The sequence below is a fragment of the Sciurus vulgaris genome (assembly GCF_902686455.1).
Source record: "Sciurus vulgaris genome assembly, chromosome: 13".
Taxonomy (NCBI): Eukaryota; Metazoa; Chordata; class Mammalia; order Rodentia; family Sciuridae; genus Sciurus; species Sciurus vulgaris.
In genome coordinates, this window is record NC_136474.1 from 12,311,267 (window position 1) to 12,331,873 (window position 20,607).

Sequence of the window (20,607 nt, forward strand, 5' to 3'; positions counted from 1 at the left end):
CTTCTTTTGCAGAGTCTGGAATTTGGGTCTACGCCAGGCAGCTTCCAGAGACAGCTTGAAGCTGACGGCCGGGGTGCCCAGCAGCTCTCTTGCCGAGGGTGCAGTCACATCCACTGTGACCTGCGGCCCTTGAGGCTTGTCCTGATTTCCTCTGGGCTTCATGCCCTCTGCCTTTGCAAGTTTGCTTTGTGTTCTTTCTGCGTAGTAAATTCCAGCTGTGAGCACAGCCAGATGCCACAGGAGTCTTTCTGGAGAGTCCCGAGCCTGGGTGTGTTCCTGGGAACCCAGAAGCACTCACAGACCTGAATGGAAACTGCTCCCAGCTTGTTCTTGCATCCCTCGCAGCCGCGATTTTTCTCTATTAGGTATTTCTTTTGGTAGTTCCTTATTTTGAAATGATATAATTCAGCTGCTCTTTCTTGAGATCCCAGTGTTGACATTATCTCTTAACAAGCTACTATGATGGAGGAGGGTTTGGGACTCTTCTGCCCCAGTTCCAAGCTTTCCTTGACGTGTTGGAGTGCCTATTGGCCTCTCTCTTTCCTTCACTGTGGGGGCACTTAGTTGTCCTTCTGACCTGGACCCTGTAGGCTTGGGCTGTTCCTCTACTTTAGGAAGAACAAGGACAACATGTTCAGGAACTGCTTGGGGACTCAGCATTTCCGGGCAGGAGTCCCGCTGCGTGGCGCTCAGTGCTCACAGCCTGTCAAGCCAATGGGCATCCCCTCCTTGGCTGCACATCGGGTATGAGACTTGCTGCTTGTTCTTAAGAACAATGAGGAAAAGCTCTTGGTGAATTTAAGCCTATTACTTATTCATAAAGAACATTTACAAAATACTGAATCTGAACTTGCAAGCTTGTCCAGCAAGCTGTTGGTTTTCTCGCAGAGGCTTTTTAATGTTTAGATGATATCAAGTTCAGTATGCCAGGAGATTTATTTTCTAGCTCATTTTAGATTTTAACCTAGCAGTCTTAATTTCTTTCTTCTCTGTGTTGTTTTGTCCCTTTGCACAGGTGGTGATTCTTATTATATGGGCTGATTAGACTGGTACACGAGCAGAAAGGACTATTCCAAGAATCATGTAGGTCCTCTTCTTTGGAGAAGTTAAAACAATTGTTTAGTTAAGTTTGAGTTTTCTTTTTTTTTGGTTCATCTCAATTGTATACCCATTCTTTGTTCTTGGAATATTATTCAGTTTCAGAGGTGGAAACATTTTTGGTCCTAACGAGCGATTCCAGACCTGTGGCTCTTTGCTTTACACTTCTGACTCGGTACTCTCTGGGTTGTGTAGGAGTGACTTTCTTACCTTCTGTTCTCTGGAGAGAAGGCGCTCTTTCCCAGCTGCCAGCCACGTGCCTTGTTGGAGCAGCGCTCTTGCTGTAGCCGTTGGAGTGCTTGTGTGGGTGTGGGTGCTGTACTCCGTAGCAGCGGTGGGAAAGCTGGTCATTTTATAGAGCATCCCTGGCCTTTTTAGTTTCCTTCTGAGTTTTTGGTGAGATACAGTTTGTGTTCAGTGAAGTTTTGTCCACTGTGCTGGCCGCACAGGGCGTGCCCGTCCAGCAAGAGAAGGCCGTCGTGAACCCCAAGTGCTCTCTCCGGCTGCTTGTTCTCGCTCGCTGCCTTCTCTCCTCTCCCCCAGTCCTCTGTCTTCTGGCACCCAGGTGACTGCGTGTTCTAGAACTTCACGCGTGCGGGTTGAGTATTGCTTCATTGGACTGCTTGGGACCAGACGTGCTGGGGACTCTTCTCCAGGTTTTGGCAAACTTGCCTAAAGGCAGTGTGATATTTTGGGACCACGACCAAGTCCAGACAGGGATTCACATCCAGGTGCACATGCAGCCTAGAGGTAATTCCATACACTGCTTTAGAGCACCGCGTTCCGACCTCCCATCCCAGCTCAGGTGTGGAACTTCCCGCTCCTGCTTGTGGGCGTTTCTAGTTTTCAGCAGTCCAGCATTAACCAACGTCCACACTGAGGGATGACACGGAACCCTAAGCCCTTTGTGGCTGTCCGGGAGCGGAGCTGCGGGTCTGGGAGGGTGTGTCTGACGAGACACGCCAGCAGTAGCCGCTCCAGGGTGTCCCGATGGCAAGCCGTGTGCACCAGGGTGCAAGGACGGGTCGCCCACACTCGGCGTCACGTTTCCGTGGATAGCTCGGTGTGACTTCAGCTTGCGTGGCTGTCGGTCAGCGCCGTGGAGCCATCTTGGAAGTGTGCTTTTAGTTTCATAGTTGTGTGGTTCAGTCTTCAGGTTCTGGGTCCGTGATTCCCCGTGCTGCGTTGTGTGGGGTGGCAGAGGGTGCAGTCCTGTGTCCGTGTTCACCAGCACCCTGCTCAGAGGGCTTCTTTCCTAAGTCTTGTCGGAAATCGGCGCCTCACGGTGAGGTTTTCCTGGAGTCTCCGTTCTGTGCGGCATGTGCCGCGTGGCCTGTGTGTCTTCGTGGCTTCCCCCACTTTGGTTCTTCTCTTCTCCTTTGAGGGGCGGGTCTGCGTCTGTTGGTATTTCCAGCACCGTTGCTCCACCTCTGTGACGGGAGGCCCTGGGAGCAGCTCAGTGCTGGGCACTCGCCTAGCCTGTGGTGCCCAGGGTTCCGTCCCGAGCACTGCCGAAAGCTCACCAGAGCCTGAGAGGTAAGGACGGGGCCGGAGGGCGAGGGGCTGGGGCCGGGGGCACAAGGCCGGAGGGCGTGGGGCTGGGGGAGAAGGCGTGGGGTGAGTTCCCAGGCTATTTTCCTGGTACTGTGAAGTGAACCAGGCCTGGGGTATATGCTAGGCAAGCTGCTGCCTGCACCCCTCCTCCTCTCGGCCTCATGGTGACTGGCCAGCTTTGCACGAGGTGACCGCCCCCACCAGCTCCGCACTAGCCCCTCCCTGCGGGCCAGCTGGTCTCCTGGCCCTTCCCAGTGTGCCTGGGCAGTGCTGCTGCTGTTGGGCCAGCCTCCACCTCTGTCCCAAGGGTCGCCTGGTAAGGGTGCCTTGGCTTTAGTGCCCCCCAGAAAGCCTCGGTTCTTGGAAACAGGCCCGTGGGATGGCCTGCGCCAGCTGTCACAGCAGCCACCTGGTTGGTGCGACCCTGCAGCCTGTCGAGTGAAGCAATGCGAGTGCCTGTGACGTGAGCTTGGTGTGTGGCTGTGTGAGTGGTGGTTCCGTTTGTTACTCGGCGGGCGGCGAGGTTTCATGGTGCGCAGCAGTCGGAACAGAGCCCTTTGTGCTAGCTGGTTCTTGCTCAAGGGAACCCTGGGTTCTGCTCTGAGAACCAGCTCTAGTTTCGATTGGTCGACTTCACTGATAGGCAGGTCCAGGGCCCTCCACTGTGAGACAGGGCCTTGGGATAAAAAGCGAGGGCATTTGTGAAGGGGGGTGCTGCCTTCTACTGTCGGCGAAGGCTGATTGCAGGCTGCTTGGGCAGCCTGGCGCTCCTTGGCTGGTCGCTGGCCACTGACGCTGTCCTCTCTGCACAGGTGTGATGGGCAGGTGAGGAGAAGCCGCCTCCCTGTCGGATCTCAGCATGACCGAGTGCTTCCTGCCCCCCACCAGCAGCCCCAGCGAGCACCGCAGGGCTGAGCACGGCAGTGGGCTGACCCGGACGCCCAGCTCCGAGGAGATCAGCCCCACCAAGTTCCCTGGACTCTACCGCACAGGCGAGCCCTCGCCCCCCCATGACGCCCTGCACGAGCCTGCCGATGCGGCCTCAGAGGATGAGAAGGAGCACGGCAAGAAGAAAGGGAAGTTCAAGAAGAAGGAGAAGAGGAGTAAGTACTTTGACTTGGGCGGGCTGGTGCACGTGGGCCTTGGTCTCGGGTCTCGGTTTCCATGTGCTGGAGTTGCATTTTAGGGTCTTGATTTCACGCACGAAATGCCCGCTTCCGAGAAATGGTACAGGTTTTCTAGAGGATGTCTTTTATCATCTATGATAATAGACACTGGAGTCTTGGCCTGAGAGGGCCTTACTTTCTCCGGCAGGTTCTGTGGGCTTTTCAGGTACGCTTCAGTTGGAACTGGAAAGGTGTTACTCCTGGTCGCAGGCCAAGGCCCTGACCGTTTGAGGCTCCCGGTCCCTGTGGAGGACGAGCCCTTGAGTGTTTTCAAGGCAGGCAGTTGGCGTTTCTTCCTGTGGATTGTTTCATGGTGTTTCTGAGCTGCTTGCGAAGCAGACCCAGTGCACAGCTGGTGGGTGGTGTTGCAGACGGAGGAGCAGCTCGGCCCTGCAGCCCCAGGACTGCAGAGGCCGCAGTAAACTGCCTTTTGCTTCCCCTTCAGCGGGACCTCCTCCCCACAGAGGAGCCGGGCTGCGGCGGCAGTGGGCCCTGCCAACGTGGAGGCCGCTGCCCTGCCGCACTCGCCCACCTCTCCCTGTCCTCCCCAGCAGCGCTCTGGTCTGGCAGCCGACAGCGCTTCACTGTGCTGGTGCTCTAGGGCTTGCTCACCGCTGGGCTGTGGTTGATCCCTTAGCCGCTGTCTTGTTCCAGCTGCCGTGAGTGGTGCCCTGTGAACGTGGCACTTTGGTGAGCCGGCTCGTGCCTTTCTGTCATGTGTGCTGGTGTGGAGTTGCACACTCCAGGCCGAGTCTGTCAGCTCCAGCAGGTCCTGCAGAACAGCTCTCCAGGGCAGTTGAACCAGTTGCATTCCCACCAGTCACTTTACGTCGTGGTATTTTGTTCTTGAGATTTTTGCCACCTGGTTAGTGTAGATTGAGTCATGATATTTTGTAACTTACAAAATATCTTTGATTTTGTTATGAAATAACTTGTAGCTAGCTACGGAAAGGAACGGGAGAGGTCTAGTTGTTGAAAACAGAAGTAGTGGGCTGGGCAGCAGCTCCTGCGTCCTTGCTGCTGGGGTGGTGGAAGCAGAGGTCACTCAGCCCAGGGGTTTGGGGCCAGCCTGGACAGCAGAAGCAGGCCCTGTCTCAAAAACAGTGCAAACGCAGAAGCAGAGTGTGACAGCTGTGACCGCATCAAGGCCATGGGGCTCCAGGTCAGTGAGAGCCGGAGCTGCCCTGCAGGCAAGGGTGACGCACTTGGCCACCACCATAAGCGGGACACCCTCCCCGGAGGTGGCTGTGGCCCCTGCCACAGCCAGCAGAAGGAACCCCATAGCTGGTGACAGGAGCAGTCAGAGCACGGGCACAGCCATGCCAGTCGGTGCCTGGAGGGGCTGCGTAGTGTGGGTTGAGGGCAGGGGTCACAGGAAGAGAGGACGCCCCGCTGCAGGGCCCCGTGCTCCTGCCCTGTGCCGGCCTCCAGGTGTGTCCTGCCCCCTGCCAGCACCCACGCCCGCCCGTTTCCCCGAGGCCTGTGCCTGTCGCCCTCGTGTGGCCGGCGGGGGCACTGCCACCCCCTGCCGCTGAGCGCAGAGCCTGCTTTTGCCGGCCCTGGAGGAAAGCAGGAGAGCTGGCCTGGGCTCCCCTGCCGCCGTGCCCTTTTCAGAAGCAGATGGACACTTGATGCTGAGCACACGTGTGACTTACATTCCTTGCATTTCTTTGGCAGCTGAAGGCTATGCTGCCTTTCAGGAAGATAGTTCTGGAGATGAGGCCGAAAGCCCTTCCAAAATGAAGAGGTCCAAGGGAATCCATGTGTTCAAGAAGCCCAGCTTTTCTAAGAAGAAGGAGAAGGATTTTAAAATAAAAGAGAAACCCAAAGAAGAAAAGCATAAAGAAGAAAAGCACAAAGAAGAAAAGCATAAAGAGAAGAAGTCAAAAGACTTGACGGCGGCCGATGTTGTTAAACAGTGGAAGGAAAAGAAGAAAAAGAAGAAGCCCCTCCAGGAGCCAGAGGTGCCTCAGGTGGATGCTCCGAGCCTCAGGCCCGTCTTCGGGATTCCCCTGGCGGCCGCGGTGGAGAGGACCATGCTGTGCGATGGTGTGCGCCTGCCGGCCGTCTTCCGAGAGTGTGTGGACCACGTGGAGAGGCATGGCATGCAGTGCGAGGGCATCTACAGAGTCTCAGGTACGGGCTGCGTGGCACTGCGGGGCCGGGGCCGGGCCGGAGCCTCCAGCATCTGCTGCGTCCTCCCAGCTGCAGGGCCCCCTTGCATCTTGACAGGCTGTTTTTCATGCATTTGCACCTGAGTTGTCCACAGATTGCAGTGGCCGGGACAGGGTGGAGGGAAGCATTTGGTTAGCAGTGCCCAGGCCGGCTGTGCCCAGAGCCTGCTCTGCCTCGCCTTCCGGCCTCTGAACTGAGTGAGGCTGAGTGGTGGGAGTGCTGCAGCCAGGGGTGGGGAGTGAAGGGAGCTTCTGACAGCCTTGCAGGTGGTTTCCGAGCTTGGCTAGGAGGCCGTGGCCTATTTTCTTTTCTTTTTTTTTTTTTTTTTATTGTAAACAAATGGGATACATGTTGTTTCTCTGTACATGGCGTAAAGGCATACCATTTGTGTAATCATAAATTTACATAGAGTAATGTTGTTTGATTCATTCTGTTATTTTTTCCCTTCCCCCCACCCCTCCCACCCCTCTTTACCCTCTATACAGTACTTCCTTCCTCCATACTTGCCCCCCTCCCTAACCCTAACTCTAACCCTAACACTAACCCTTCCCTCCCCCCCATTATGTGTCATCCTCCACTTATTAGCGATATCATTCGTCCTTTGGCTTTTTGAGATTGGCTTATCTCACTTAGCATGATATTCTCCTATTTCATCCATTTGCCTGCAAATGCCATAATTTTATCATTCTTTATGGCTGAGTAATATTCCATTGTATATATATACCACAGTTTCTTTATCCACTCATCAATTGAAGGGCATCTAGGTTGGTTCCACAGTCTGGCTATTGTGAATTGAGCAGCTATGAACATTGATGTGGCTGTGTCTCTGTAGTATGCTGATTTTAAGTCCTTTGGGTATAGGCCAAGGAGTGGGATAGCTGGATCAAATGGCGGGTCCATTCCAAGTTTTCTAAGGAATCTCCACACTGCTTTCCAGAGTGACTGCACTAATTTGCAGCCCCACCAGCAATGTATGAGTGTACCTTTCTCCCCACATCCTCGCCAACACCTGTTGTTGCTCGTATTCTTGATAATCGCCATTCTAATTGGGGTGAGATGGAATCTTAGGGTGGTTTTGATTTGCATTTCTCTTATTACTAGAGATGTTGAACATTTTTCCATATGTTTGTTGATTGCTTGTAGATCTTCTGTGAAGTGTCTATTCATTTCCTTAGCCCATTTGTCGACTGGATTATTTGAATTCTTGGAGTAAAGTTTTTTGAGTTCTTTATAGATTCTGGAGATTAGTGCTCTATCTGAAGTATGATTGGCAAAGATATTCTCCCATTCTGTAGGCTCTTTCTTCACATTGCTGATAGTTTCCTTTGCTGAGAGAAAGCTTTTTAGTTTGAATCTATCCCAGTGGTTGATTCTAGCTTTTATTTCTTGTGCTATGGGAGTCCTGTTAAGGAAGTCTGATCCTAGACCAACAAGGTGAAGATTTGGACCTACTTTTTCTTCTATAATCTGCAGGGTCTCTGGTCTGATTCCGAGGTCCTTAATCCATTTTGAGTTTAGTTTCGTGCATGGTGAGAGATATGGGTTTAGTTTCATTCTGTTGCATATGGATTTCCAATTCTCCCAGCACCATTTGTTGAAGAGGCTATCTTTTCTCCATTGCATATTTTTGGCACCTTTGTCTAGTATGAGAAAATTGTATTTATTTGGGTTTGTGTCCGTGTCCTCTATTCTATACCATTGATCTACCTTTCTATTTTGGTACCAATACCATGCCGTTTTTGTTACTATTGCTTTGTAATAGAGTTGAAGATCTGGTATTGCGATACCCCCTGTTTCACTCTTCCTGCTAAGTATTGCTTTAGCTATTCTGGGTTTCTTATTCTTCCAGATGAATTTCATAATTGCTTGCTCTATTTCTGTAAGGTACATCATTGGGATTTTAATTGGAATTGCATTGAATTTGTATAGCACTTTAGGTAGTATGGCCATTTTGACATTATTAATTCTTCCTATCCAAGAACATGGAAGATCTTTCCATCTTCTAAGGTGTTCTTTAATTTCTTTCTTTAGTGTTGTATAGTTCTCATTGTAGAGGTCTTTCACCTCTTTCTAAATGCTTAGGCCCCAGACGCAGATGCTGCCCTTGGCCATGTGCTGCTAGTACAGGATCACCGAGGTTGACTTCCCATTATCTACACCCATTGTGTATGAAGACTGGTTTCATAGTTGGCACAAAGTTTTATTTTTGGTTTGTAAAATCAAGTAAAAGGTATCTTATTTAAAAGTAAACAGGTTTCTTTCTTCCAAAATAGAACTGTGCCTCTCTGGGTGGAGTTCTGAGCTGGAGTGGCGTCTGCACCCCTCAGGTCCCACGACTCACCTCCAGCATCACCCACTTCTGTTTGGAGAGTTTTATGAAACCAGTTATTGGTCACACACATTTCTATGAGTCAAGTCACATGCAGTAGAGCTAAAGAGCATCCGTGGGGGTTACCTGTTTGCAGCAGGAGGATTTGATACTTAAGCTGATGAGAAAGGGCACATGTTTTTGATACTTTGGAAAGTCTTAGCATGATCCAATAGATAACATGTCCTTGAATACTGAGCACATTAAATAGTAGTTAGGCTACTATTTTGTAGAAAACAAAATTAAGGAATGAATTTGAATCGATAAGTCCTTAGTATTACCAGAATTAAATTAAATGTTGATTTTTTTAAAGACTAATATATGATGAATTGTTTGATTTAAGCAGTAATAATATAAGCCGCTTTTCTTCTGTCACCTTGATAGACACAAAGAAATTTGGTTTGAGGTGGAAGTTTCTCTGAGAAGTCTCTACAGCTTTGTTCAAAGGCCTCTTTTCCTCTGACCTGTTTTTGATGTCTGCAGGATCTCTTCTTTCTGAAAACTTCAAACTGCACTGTCTCCGTGGTCGGCTCCTGAGCTGAGCGCCCCGTATAGTCAGCACAGCCTGCTGTGGTCTGGGGGGCACCTTGAACTTTCCTCTTTGAATGCCATGGATATTTTTTGCTAGAGAATTTTTGGTCTCATTCATTAATATATCAGTTTCAACTTTAAAACTAATGTGAAAGACAGTTTAAGCAATTTTATATATTTTAATTGATTCATCTACATTTTACCATATCCGTATAACCTTTTTCTCTCTCCCCGGCATTCTTTATTTGAATGTCCATCTTTAAACGGAACATTTTCCCCATGTTTTTTGTGGGTGTGTTACAGTTGCGCACAGTGGCGGGATATATGGTCACGTGTTCATACACGCTCACAGTATAACAGTGTCGCGCCCCAGCGCTTTCCTGTCTCTTCCTTCTCTCTTGCCTTGATCCCTTTTCTCTACTCTGCTGATCTCCCATCGCTTTTCATGGGATTCCCGACCCTCCATCTTGCTTTCCTTTTTCCTTTCTAGCTTCCACATATGAGAGAAAACATGATCCTTGACCTGTGTTTGGCTTCTTTCACTTATGTTATCGAGTTCCATCCATTTTCCTGCAAATGACATGATTTCATTTTTCCTTTATGACTGAATAAAACCCCATGGTGTATCCCTACCACCTTTTCTTTTCCCTTCATCCATTGACCGATGCCTGGGCTGGTTCCCTCGTTCGGCTGTTGTGAACCTGCTGCTGTGTCACGGTAGTATGATGGCTTTTCATCTGTAGGTAGAACCGCCACATGGTGCGGCTGGGTCACGTGGTGGCTCCGTGCAGGCTTTTTGAGGCGCTTCCACACTGATTTCCATGGTGGCTGCACCAATTACGGTCACACCAGCAGTGTACAAGTGCTCCTTTTTCTCCACATCATCTCCGGCAGCTGTCGTTGTTTGTGTCTTGACAGTTTCCAGCCTGGCTAGAGTGAGAGGAAGTGCTGGTGTGCTTTTGATTTGCATCTTCCTAATTGCTAATGATGTGGAGCCTTTAAAATTTTTTTTTTTGGCCATTTGTATTTCTTTTTCTGAAAAGTGTCTGTTTAGTTCATTTGCCCAATTATTAACTCAGTTATTTAATGGTTTTTGGTGTGAAGTTTTTTGGGCTCTTTATATATTCCAGATATTCTTCCTTTGTCAGAAGAGCCACTGGCAAAGGTTTCCTCCCATTCTGTGGGTTCTCTGTCCACATTCCTGCTTATTTCTTCTGTGGTGCAGAAGCTTTTTCACTCGATGTCATCCCATTTATAGACTGGCAGTGTTTCCTGGCAGTGGGAAGGTCGTCTGGCCCGTGTGCTGCTCAGTGGGAAGGTCGTCTGGCCCGTGTGCTGCTCAGTGGGAAGGTCGTCTGGCCTGTGTGCTGGGCTCTGCTTTCTCGTAGGACTCGCGTAGCTTCTCTTCTGAAGCCCAGGCCTTGGATCCACGTGGAGGGTGAGGCACGAGGATCTGCTGCTGCTTCTGAATGGGGATGGCCAGCTCCCCAGCACTGTTTTGTGGAAGGCTGTCCTTTCTCTAATGCTTGTTTTCGGCACCTTTGTCAAGGAGCAGGTGACCGTGGGTGTGTGGGTCTGTCTCTGGTCTCGCTCTGCACCGTTGGTCTGGGAGCCCGGTCTTGCCAGCCACACGCTTCTCTCTGCAGCTGTGTGATGCCGTTTGAAGTGGGCGTTGTGACACCTCCAGCTTTACTTTTCTGGCTTAGAATTGCATTGGTTGTTCTGGGACTTTTTATTTTCTTCTTCCAAAAGATTCTGAAATTGTTTCCTTAGTGCTGAGAAGGGTGTTATTGGTGTTTTGATGGGGATTGCTTTGAATCTGTGCGACCGATTTACAGCATTAACTGCCTATCCGAGAACGTGGGAGGCCGTCCCATGCATGCACAGAGGCAGTCTGCTGGGCCAGCACCATCGGGATCTTAGACATACACCTACAGATTACGTGGGTGGGGTCGTTGCCAGAAATTGTAGTTGATCCCTCATCCTGTTTTACTTATGTTGTCATAAAAGTAAGAAAGTAGGAATTATTTTCTGACTTTTTGCCTCAAGGATTATACAAAAATAAGATCCACATTGTTATTTTTGTATTTGGGCCTGTTTGTGATTCTGGGTAAGTTACAGTATTATTTTAATGCCATTAAAAAGTTTTCACAAAAGATAAGACATGTCAAAGCCTGAATGGAAGCACCGTGTGAATTATACATGCTTCCAGATCAGATGGCTCATTCGAACCATTGGCCTAAAGTTTTAAGTATTAAAAACAGCACGGACTGGGCTGGGGCTGGGGCTCAGTGGCAGAGCGCTTGCCTAGCATGTGTGAAGCACTGGATTTGATCCTCACCACAACATAAAAATAAATTAATAAAATAAAGGTCCATCAACAACTGAAAAATAAAAAAGCTAGCACAAAGCCACTTTGTGCTTAGGGATCAGTGTTGTCACTGAATTATGTCACAATGCAAATTGGGCTTCACAAAGACTTAGAAGCTGACAGTGTTTGAAAAATATTTAATTAATGTATTGTTTCTTTCTGTTCAATAAGAAAACCCAAACAGTTTGATATTAGAAGCCCAGAGTTCACTTTGTTTTTAAGTTCCGGATCTGTTTAGGTTATGTAAACACTTAAAGGCCTGGGCGTAGCTCAGAGGTTCACCAGTACTGCAAAAACATGTGCGTGGTTCAGGATGCTTAGGAATTTGCACTTTAAAATAGAAACTAGGGCTGGGGAGATAGCTCATCTGGTAGAGTGCTTGCAAAGGCCCTGAGTTCGATCCCCAGTACCTCAAAAAAAAAATAAAATAAATAAAATAAAATAAAATAGAAACTATATGGGAATTAGGGAATACTTAATAGAGAATAGTTTTCAAAGAGTTTATAGTAAAATCACTAAAATTTATAGTAACATTCTTACTTTTGGAAGAATAAATCAATCTACAACTTCTGGGGACATATTTTTGTAAACTAAGTTACATGTTATGTTTTAGTCTTATGACTAAAGAAAATGCATCTGGCTAGCTGTGAGGATAAGACTTACGCTTGGATTGTAGTTTAATTCTTACAAATTTCTTTTTCTTTCTGAACCTGGGCATCTTTACATAATATATTTGCAGTTGCTGTGAATACTAAAATCTCTAGTTATCTCTCAGGTTGTGATCAAGGTCACCCTTGAAGGGTGATCTATTTAGTTAGTTGTTTTGGTGCTGAAATTGAGCCTGGGCGCACTCGGGCATCAAGCTACATGTTCAGTGCTTTTTATTTTTAACACAGGGTCTGACCAAGTTACTGAGACTGGCCTCAAGGTCATGATCCTCATGCCTCAGCCTCCCGGTAACTGGGGTTCCAGGTGTGCCAGCACCTGGCTGAAGTGTAGTCCTTCATGTGATCATGTCCTCAGGGGAACCGTGTGGCCCTGTGCGTTTAAGTCGGTCACATCAAGGGGTTTGCTAGTGGTCAGGTGACTGCTCTTGAATCCGCTCAGCAGGATGGGGGGAGGTGTCCCAGTGAAGACAGCTTGTGTGCTTGATATTTTTTTCTTGGCATTCTCTCTTCTGAATCTGAATGGTTCAAGGAATTAAATCAAAGGTGGATGAGCTAAAAGCGGCCTATGACCGAGAGGAGTCTCCAAATTTGGAAGAATACGAGCCTAACACTGTGGCCAGTTTGCTGAAGCAGTACCTGCGGGACCTACCAGAGAATCTGCTTACCAAAGAGCTCGTGCCCAGATTCGAAGAGGCTTGTGGGAGGGCCACGGAGAGCGAGAAGGTGCAGGAATTCCAGCGCTTGCTTCAGGAGCTGCCGGAATGTAACTACCTTCTCATCTCCTGGCTCATCGTGCACATGGGCCACGTCATCGCCAAGGAACTGGAGACGAAGATGAACATACAGAACATCTCCATCGTGCTCAGCCCCACCGTGCAGGTACCGCTGGCCTGGGGGCGGCACGTCGCGGCTGGGGCTGGCCTGAGATGGTGGGGGTGGGCTGGCTGGACTGGGGGCTTCTGGCATAACGTCCACGGCTTCCACACGAAAGACCATCAGTGTGTTTGCCCTTCTGCTCGTAGCTGTGAAATCTGAACATCGTGCGGTCCTTGTGGGATTGTAAACCAGTTCTCGGTGGCAGTGGTCTGTGGTCGGAGCAGAGCCCTGGTACCTGCAGTTACAGAGTTCATCCAGAAATCGATAAAGGCTCCTGCTGTTTTCATCAAACAGCATCCTTACTCGATTATACCATGTGCACGTCAGACAGACTCGGGCACAGAGGGCTGACGTTTGTTTGGTCATGGATTTAACCAGGCTTTCACTGGTCAAGGTGGATCCCAGAAAGGCTTTTGACGTGAGAAGGGACAACAGGGAGTTGGGTGTAGCGTGAGGATCGGGGTCTTTGACCGCCTGTGAATTGGCCTGCCTTATTGCTGCTCAGTGCAGGCCGTCACCAAGTCACGCTCTCCTGTACAGCTTCTGACCTTTTACTCAGGCCAGAAAAGATACAGGAGATATTGGTGGATTTTTATTCTGAGCCCTCTTTTTGACCAGTGTACTAGGCCACTGACCATGAACATCGTCACTGTTATAAGAGTATGTTTTATTTCACTAGAGATTCTTTCCTTGCTTGTTGATGATATTTTGGGAGCAAAATCTTTCTGAAATTTCTCAGAATATAATGATCTTTCCTATTAGTTGGGATTTCCACATTTGGTAAATCTTAACGTCGTTACTTAATGTTACTGTGCTGTGGATGGTTGTCCCAGCAGATCCAAGTGGGTTGTAAGAGGAAGGAACTTCTGTAGCTGTCAGCTGGCCAAGTCCTGGCCTCAGCGTGTGGCTGTCACCTTTGAACCCTGGCAGTGCAGGTGTGCCTGGAGGTCCAGCCAGCTGCACCCCTTCGGGTGCACCAGCATCCCACCTGGTCCAAAGGGGAGCCGCTGGTGTGGGTGCAGGGATGTCTCGGTGTGTTGGAAACGAACATCGGGTTTTAATCAGCTGATGGTGGTCATGGAAAACAGCGAACCGATGGTCGTCAGCTTTGTCCTTTTCCTGGCCTGTTTTCCTTCCATCCTGTGGTGCCTGAGCACAAGGTTTAACTCAGACGTGGCGATCTTTTTCTTAAATTGGCCACTGATGAGCAGGGCCTGTCTTACGCTCCAGGTCTGGGTTGAGGCTGCGCTGCACGAGGGACACGGTGAGATCACGTCGGTGCTAACCAGCCCCTTGCCTTCTTGCCCCTAGATCAGCAACCGTGTACTCTACGTGCTGTTCACACACGTACAAGAGCTCTTTGGAAACGTGGTCCTAAAGCAAGTGACGAGACCTCTGCGGTGGTCTAACATGGCCACAATGCCCACGCTGCCGGAGACCCAGGCGGGCATCAAGGAGGAGATCCGGAGACAGGTGTGCACCCTCACGCTGCGCTCCACCTGCCTTTGCGCGACCCGGGCGTGGCGGCGATGGGACGGCTCTGCTCCTGCACTTCCTGGGTGTGGCCTCCTGGGCTTGTCCTGTACAGGAAGCAGGCCTCTCCAGCCGCTGCGGAGTACACATAAGTCGGAGTATCATGGTGGAGAGCTTTGGGCCTCTGCTTCTCAGTAGTTTCAGGCAGTTGCCAGTTTCAGGCAACAGCCAAACCTCCGTCGGCCTTGGTGTTCTCATGATTTTGTTTTAATATTTTTTATTAGTTGTTGATGAGCCTTTATTCATATTTATGTGGTGTTGAGAATTGAACCCAGGGCCTCACACGTGCCAGGCAAGTGCTCCACCACTGAGCTGCAACCCAGCCTTGTGTTCTCATTTTTAAATGCATCCCCTTATGGGGTCAGTGTCAGGAGTTCCTAGTGAGATGACGTGTGAAGTCTCAGCCCAGGACAATCGCAGACTCTGGAAATGTCTGTCAGTGGAGGGAGTTGCTGATGTCGCCGTGTTTTACAGATGAGAACCCTGGAATTTAGGGAAGTTAATGATTTATGTTGCATGACTGCTAGGCTGTACAACCAGAGTAAGACCAAATCCTGGGCTTTCACTATGCTACCTTGATGTAAGAAACTGCTCTGGGTATGTAGTTGAGAAAGAAATTCAAGACTTTTAAAGAAATTTACATACATTTGATGATTAATGCATTTGCTTATTGTGCATGCACATCATCATATCCTTGCCTCTCTTGCCTTGTCTCTTCCGGGTCCTGGTTCCTCACTAGTTGGTGTGCGGGAAGGGTGGGCAGGGGTGTGGGTTCACTGTTATTTCACTCCATCACTGGATGGAGAAGTAGCTAATTCTGCATCTTTACAAATTACACATTATTTTTATTTAATAAGACATGGCATACTATTAGGTATGTACTCTTGTTTTCTAGGAGTTTCTTTTGAATTGTTTACATCGAGATCTGCAGGGTGGGATAAAGGATTTATTTAAAGAAGAAAGATTATGGGAAGTACAAAGAATTTTGACAGCCCTCAAAAGAAAACTGAGAGAAGCTAAAAGACAGGTGAGTTAATTTATCATCTTGGCATATCATGTTTATAAAGAAGTGGACAGAGCCTCTGGGGTGGCAGGCAGGAGGGTGACCCATCTCAGGCGTGCTGGACAGTGGAGACCCTAGGATGAGCCGGCTCTGGAGAGCACAGGGTGGCCACCACCGCTCCAGGTGACAGCACAGGGTGGCCACCACCGCTCCAGGCGACGGCCGTGCACAGGGTGGCCACCACCTCTCTAGTTCCAACAGCTGAAAACTAGGAGAGCCCCACGCCCTCCAGGTAGTCAGCGCAGACTGGAGTGCATTCCTGCCGTGACGGGTTGCTCATCTGCCATCAAAATGGGAATCTCCAGGCCGTGTAATGAAGCCAGGTGAAGCTGACGGGGTGGCACACACCTGGATGCTGGGGGCTGAGGCAGGAGGATCGCAAGTTCAAGGCCAGCCTCAGCAAATTAGTGAGATTTGTCTCAAAAATTGAAAAGGGCTGGGGGTATAGTTCAGTGGTAGAGCACCCCTGGGTCCTATCCCCAGTATCCAGGTAAGAGTGACTGGTGATGGGTTTCCTTTACATGAGACTCAAGAGAAGCAAAACCCGTAGGTGTGGAAGGCAGGCTGGTGGTCGGCAGGAAGCAGCAGATGGTGGAGCAGCCCCCAGGGGCTCTGGGATGATGGGCTGTTCCACAGCGTGATGGCAGTGATCATGGCTACTTGACTGCACATTCGTCACAACTAATCAAATCATGCACTTAAAGTCGGCACTGTGACCACCCTTCAAAGCATCTGGAAGATCACCTACACAGAAGGTTCCAGAAGTGGCAGACACGCCCACCAGAGGAAGATCACCTATGCAGAAGGTTCCAGAAGTGGCAGACACGCCCACTAGAGGAAGATCACTTACGCAGAAGGTTCCAGAAGTGGCAGACATGCCCACCAGAGGAAGATCACCTACGCAGAATGTTCCAGAAGTGGCAGACACGCCCACTAGAGGAAGATCACTTACGCAGAAGGTTCCAGAAGTGGCAGACATGCCCACCAGAGGAAGATCACCTACGCAGAAGGTTCCAGAAGTGGCAGACACGCCCACCAGAAGGTGCGCTTGCACCGTGCGGGCAGACTGAGCCCCGTGCTGTGCTCCAGGCCAGCTCGCAGCTGCCTGTCCAGCTGCATGGGTCACCTGCTACGGCGATGTCTTTCAAGTCTGGTCTAGGACACGAGGGAAGCGTGTAGCTTGGTGGTGGTGCAGCTTCGTCAGAGGTGTCACGTGTAGACCCATCAGTGCTTCCACTTGTCTTGCTCCACAGGAGTGTGAAACCAAGATCGCACAAGAGATAGCCTCAAAAGAGGACATTTCCAAAGAAGAAACGGATGAGAACGAAGAGGTCATAAATATTCTCCTTGCCCAGGTAAGCTAGACTCTTTGTTTCCATTTTGCAGGTTTCTTAATGGTCATTTTTAAATCATAATATGAGAAACTCAGCTATAGACTCTGTTAACCAGAATTACAGGATTTCGAGGGACCGTGCCCGTGGCTCTGGCAGTACCTTTGTGTGTATGTGCTGAGGTCCTCAGCTTGGGAAGGAAGCAGCCTCGCCGAGCACTCCTCACGAGTTGCTTCCTAAGTGCTCTCCTTAATTCCATTTAGTTCACATGTAAGTCTGAGTTGGTATTTGTTCCTGTTAATGAGCTCAGACTTGAGTAGCTTAGAACATGTTCCCTAGTGTCTAGGAATCTGGAATCTGTGAAGTATGAGGGTTAGACTTCAGCAGTGACTGTGGCTGACAGCGGTTAGGATTTCCGACGTCCTGCCGTGCAGGTGAGATCAGTTGGCAGAGCGCCGTCTCCTCCTTCATCAGTTCCGTGAATCTCTGCTGAGTGCCTGCTGTGTCCCAGGTACAGCAGAGCGAGCTCTTCCAGAAATCTCCAGAGACCAGCTAGGAAGGAATGGCATTCTAGGTTCCAACACGCTGTCTGGCCCTCCAGAAACTGAGCTGTCCCTTCCGTCACTTGTCTGGCCCGGTGGGCACACAGCTGCGCCTGGAGTGAAGTGCCGGGCTGGTCTTCCCCGTGTGCAGAGCTCCTGGAGCCCAGGGAGGCAGGCCCCTGCTGGCAGGCCTGCGTCCGCTCCTGGCTCCACGGGCAGTTTCTGCTGCTCTCTAGGTTGGGATCTCCTTAGGTCTTGGCAGAGTGTGACTTTGTCCACTGTTTCTTTGTTTCTGTGACTTGAGTTTAATAACTGGAGATTCTGCTGAAGTGGGCTTTGACCATGAGCTCCTGGGGAGAAAGGGACAGTGGTTCCTGGTGCCCTGCTGTCCTCCCTCTGAGCTGCTACCCCTCTCGCCCCTGCCCTGTGACTGGAAGGCCCCCGGCATGGGCTCTCCCCCTGGGAAGACAGAGCGGCTGCCTCTTGAGCCCTGGCCCTGCTGGGTTGAGCCTCAGCTCTGGCCGCAGGGGACACAGGGAGAAGAGTCCTTTCTCTGCCGAGGCCCTGTCTCCAGCTCGGGGACTGCTCTTTGGGCTGCGCAGTTTGTACCTCGTGTTGAATCGATGGCTCAGGAATCCAGGGCAGCACAGGAGGCCCCAGCGGTGACCGCGTCTGGGCAGGAGCAGCAGAGGGCCTCACGGTGCTCTTCCTCCAGGAGAACGAGATCCTGACTGAGCAGGAGGAGCTCCTGGCCATGGAGCAGTTCCTGCGCCGGCAGATTGCGGCGGAGAAGGAAGAGATCGAGCGCCTCAGAGCCGAGATCGCCGAGATCCAGAGGTGAGGGCGTGCAGGGGCCACCCTGGCGCTGGCTCCCAGGCCTCCGGTGACTGTGTGCCCCCGGACGGCCTCACGCTGGCTGGGCCCCACCAGGTGCCCTTCTCTCCCGCAGTCGCCAGCAGCACGGCCGCAGTGAGACCGAGGAGTACTCCTCCGAGAGCGAGAGCGAGAGCGAGGACGAGGAGGAGCTGCAGGTCATTCTGGAGGACCTGCAGAGGCAGAACGAGGAGCTGGAGGTGTGTGGCGGGGAGGCTGAGGGTCGCTGGTCTGGAACATTGAGGCACACTTGGCCTCAGGATCTTCCTCGGTCACCTGCTCGCAGGACCTCAGGGGCATCGCACCCTAGAGTTTGTGGGGCTGGGTGGCTGGCTGGGTGTCCTCAGGCAGGTGTGAAGCGTGGCCAGCCTGGGTGACTCAGTGTGCCTTGCGGGCCCGCCCGGCAGCAGTCAGCACACCCGTCTTCCTGAGCAGCTCCAGTCTGGTCTCTGCTCCCAGAGATGAGCAGAAAGCCAGGCCAGTGGAAGGAGAAGTCCCCTGGGTCTCCCCGCGGGCCAGGGGGTGGCCATTTCCTCCTGGCCTTCAGCCCATAAAGCAGGAGGTGAGACAAGGTGCTCAGGAACTGGGGACCAGTGTCAGGGAGAGGCGGTGGACCGAGGGCGCAGGGCTTGCTCATGCCTTCCTCAGCAGCTCACTCAGCTGCTGGGGCAAAGCCAAGCCACACCTACACCAGAGTAGAAGGGGAGGCCGAGGCAGGAGGGGAGGCCGAGGCAGGAGGGCTGTGAGCCCAAGGCCGCTCGGCAGTGTGGCAGGACCCGTCTTGGAACATGTTGAAATAAAAGAGTGGGGTGCAGTACAGGGCCGGGTGCCCCTGGTCAGTCCCCAGTGTGGACAGCCAGCTGCAGTGAGAACCACGGAGTCCTCTAGCAGAGCAGCGGCAGAGCACAGAGGCTGCCAGGAGGCCGGGGCTGGGACACTGGCCGCAGCAGAGGGTGGGGCCTCAGGAAGGCCTGGCGGGGCGCTCCTCTGCTTCTTCCTGCTTCCTGGCATGCTGCGGAAGGCTCGAGCAGGGCAACCGCAAGTGAAGTCCTTGGGGTGGGGTCACGAGACTTCCACATGCCCCCTCCAGGGCGGCCTGGGGGCCCCTCCACCCAGGCCTTTCCCCTCGGCGTCCACAGTGGCCTCTGCCTGCCCCTTGGTGGCGAGAGAGGAGGAGGTGAGGCATGGCCAGGTGCTGGCAGGGCCTCCTTGCTTGTGCTTGGCCCTCAACCAAGGCCACGCCCTCTGTCCCCTGGCTGCAGGAGGCTGGGCGCACCCGGGGAGAAGAGGGCAGGCGAGTGTGGGATCTGGGCCGTCTGGCTTTGCGGCTCCTCCCTCTCGGTGGCTGGGGTCTCTGCTCATCCTCGCTGTCCACTTCGGCGCTGGCCGCCTGTGTCGCGGGCACGCTGTGCGGGCGTGTCCTCCCCAGGCGGTCCAGCGAGGTGCCCCAGGGCTCTGGCCCTCGTGCCCTATGCTGACCGTTCTTTCTGTCGCTCAAGATCAAGAACACCCACCTGAACCAGGCGGTGCACGAGGAGCGCGAGGCCATCATCGAGCTGCGTGTGCAGCTGCGCCTGCTCCAGACACAGCGGGCCAGGGCCGAGCAGCCGGCACCCGAGGACGAGGAGCCCCGCGACGCGCCTGAGGCCAAGCCCTCGCCTGGCCGGGACCGGAGGGAGACGCCCCTGTGAGCGCCGGCCAGGCTCAGGTTCCAGGAGGAGGACGTGGGGACGCCGGGGCCCGAGGGGCAGACCCCGTCCTGTCAGCTTGTTTGAAGATTGATTTTCTTTGTTAACTTAAAGTAACTATTTTAACCCTTGAGTGGCTTCTTTTTAAACCAAAAATCGTGTTTCTTTGCTTTTTTATCACAGCAGAATCAGGATCTCATTCGAGGTGGGGAAACCGAGCCAGGTGGCGCCCGCCTGCGAGCCGCGGGTGGCGCGCCTGGCCTCTTGCTTGTGCCTTCTCACACCTTTTCGGTGCAGATTTTTCAGGGGGAGCCGCCTCATGTTGCCGCTGGCCAGTGGCTCTCACCGGGGGTTCCCTGGCCCACTGCTGCCTCCTGATCCCAGGAGGCCTCTCGGGGTGGCAGACGGAGGCTGGGGCGCCCGCCCGCTCACAGGCCCCGGCTACTCACTGCCAGTGATCAGCAAAGGCCTTCGCACTGGGGATGGGGAGGCGGCCCCCTGGCCGAGGCATCGCGGGTGTTTCTCAAACCAGAAACCTTCAGGGCGACCCTCCAGTAAGACAGCGACGCGGGTCGCTTGCTGGGGCTGGATGTGCACGTCTGCCTGAAGAAGCCACAGCGTGCTCCTGACCGAAGCCCGGCCTCGGCCCTGCAGGACTCCAGCCGCAGGGCAGCCAGAGGAGGGCCGCTGCTCCTGCTGGCTAACGGCCCGGCCTCTTCTGCTTCTGCCCGTCAGATCGGGCGCTGCGAGGCTTGGGGGCCAGGCTCCTG

At 52.1% G+C, this 20,607-nt stretch overlaps 1 protein-coding gene across 1 annotated transcript in view; it reads left to right on the forward strand.

Annotated features, from left to right (window-relative positions):
* The window catches only part of RALBP1 (ralA binding protein 1), a 31,948-nt gene extending 11,978 nt beyond the window's left edge, over positions 1-19,970 (forward strand). Inside the window, exons 2-10 of the mRNA XM_079108855.1 lie at positions 3,465-3,755; positions 5,496-5,954; positions 12,461-12,810; positions 14,119-14,280; positions 15,236-15,367; positions 16,657-16,758; positions 17,992-18,113; positions 18,226-18,349; positions 19,649-19,970. Coding sequence (XP_078964981.1) covers positions 3,512-3,755; positions 5,496-5,954; positions 12,461-12,810; positions 14,119-14,280; positions 15,236-15,367; positions 16,657-16,758; positions 17,992-18,113; positions 18,226-18,349; positions 19,649-19,840 — 1,887 coding nt within the window. The 5' untranslated portion in view covers positions 3,465-3,511 and the 3' untranslated portion in view covers positions 19,841-19,970. The remainder of the gene's footprint in view (positions 1-3,464; positions 3,756-5,495; positions 5,955-12,460; positions 12,811-14,118; positions 14,281-15,235; positions 15,368-16,656; positions 16,759-17,991; positions 18,114-18,225; positions 18,350-19,648) is intronic.
* The last annotated feature ends 637 nt before the right edge of the window (positions 19,971-20,607 follow it).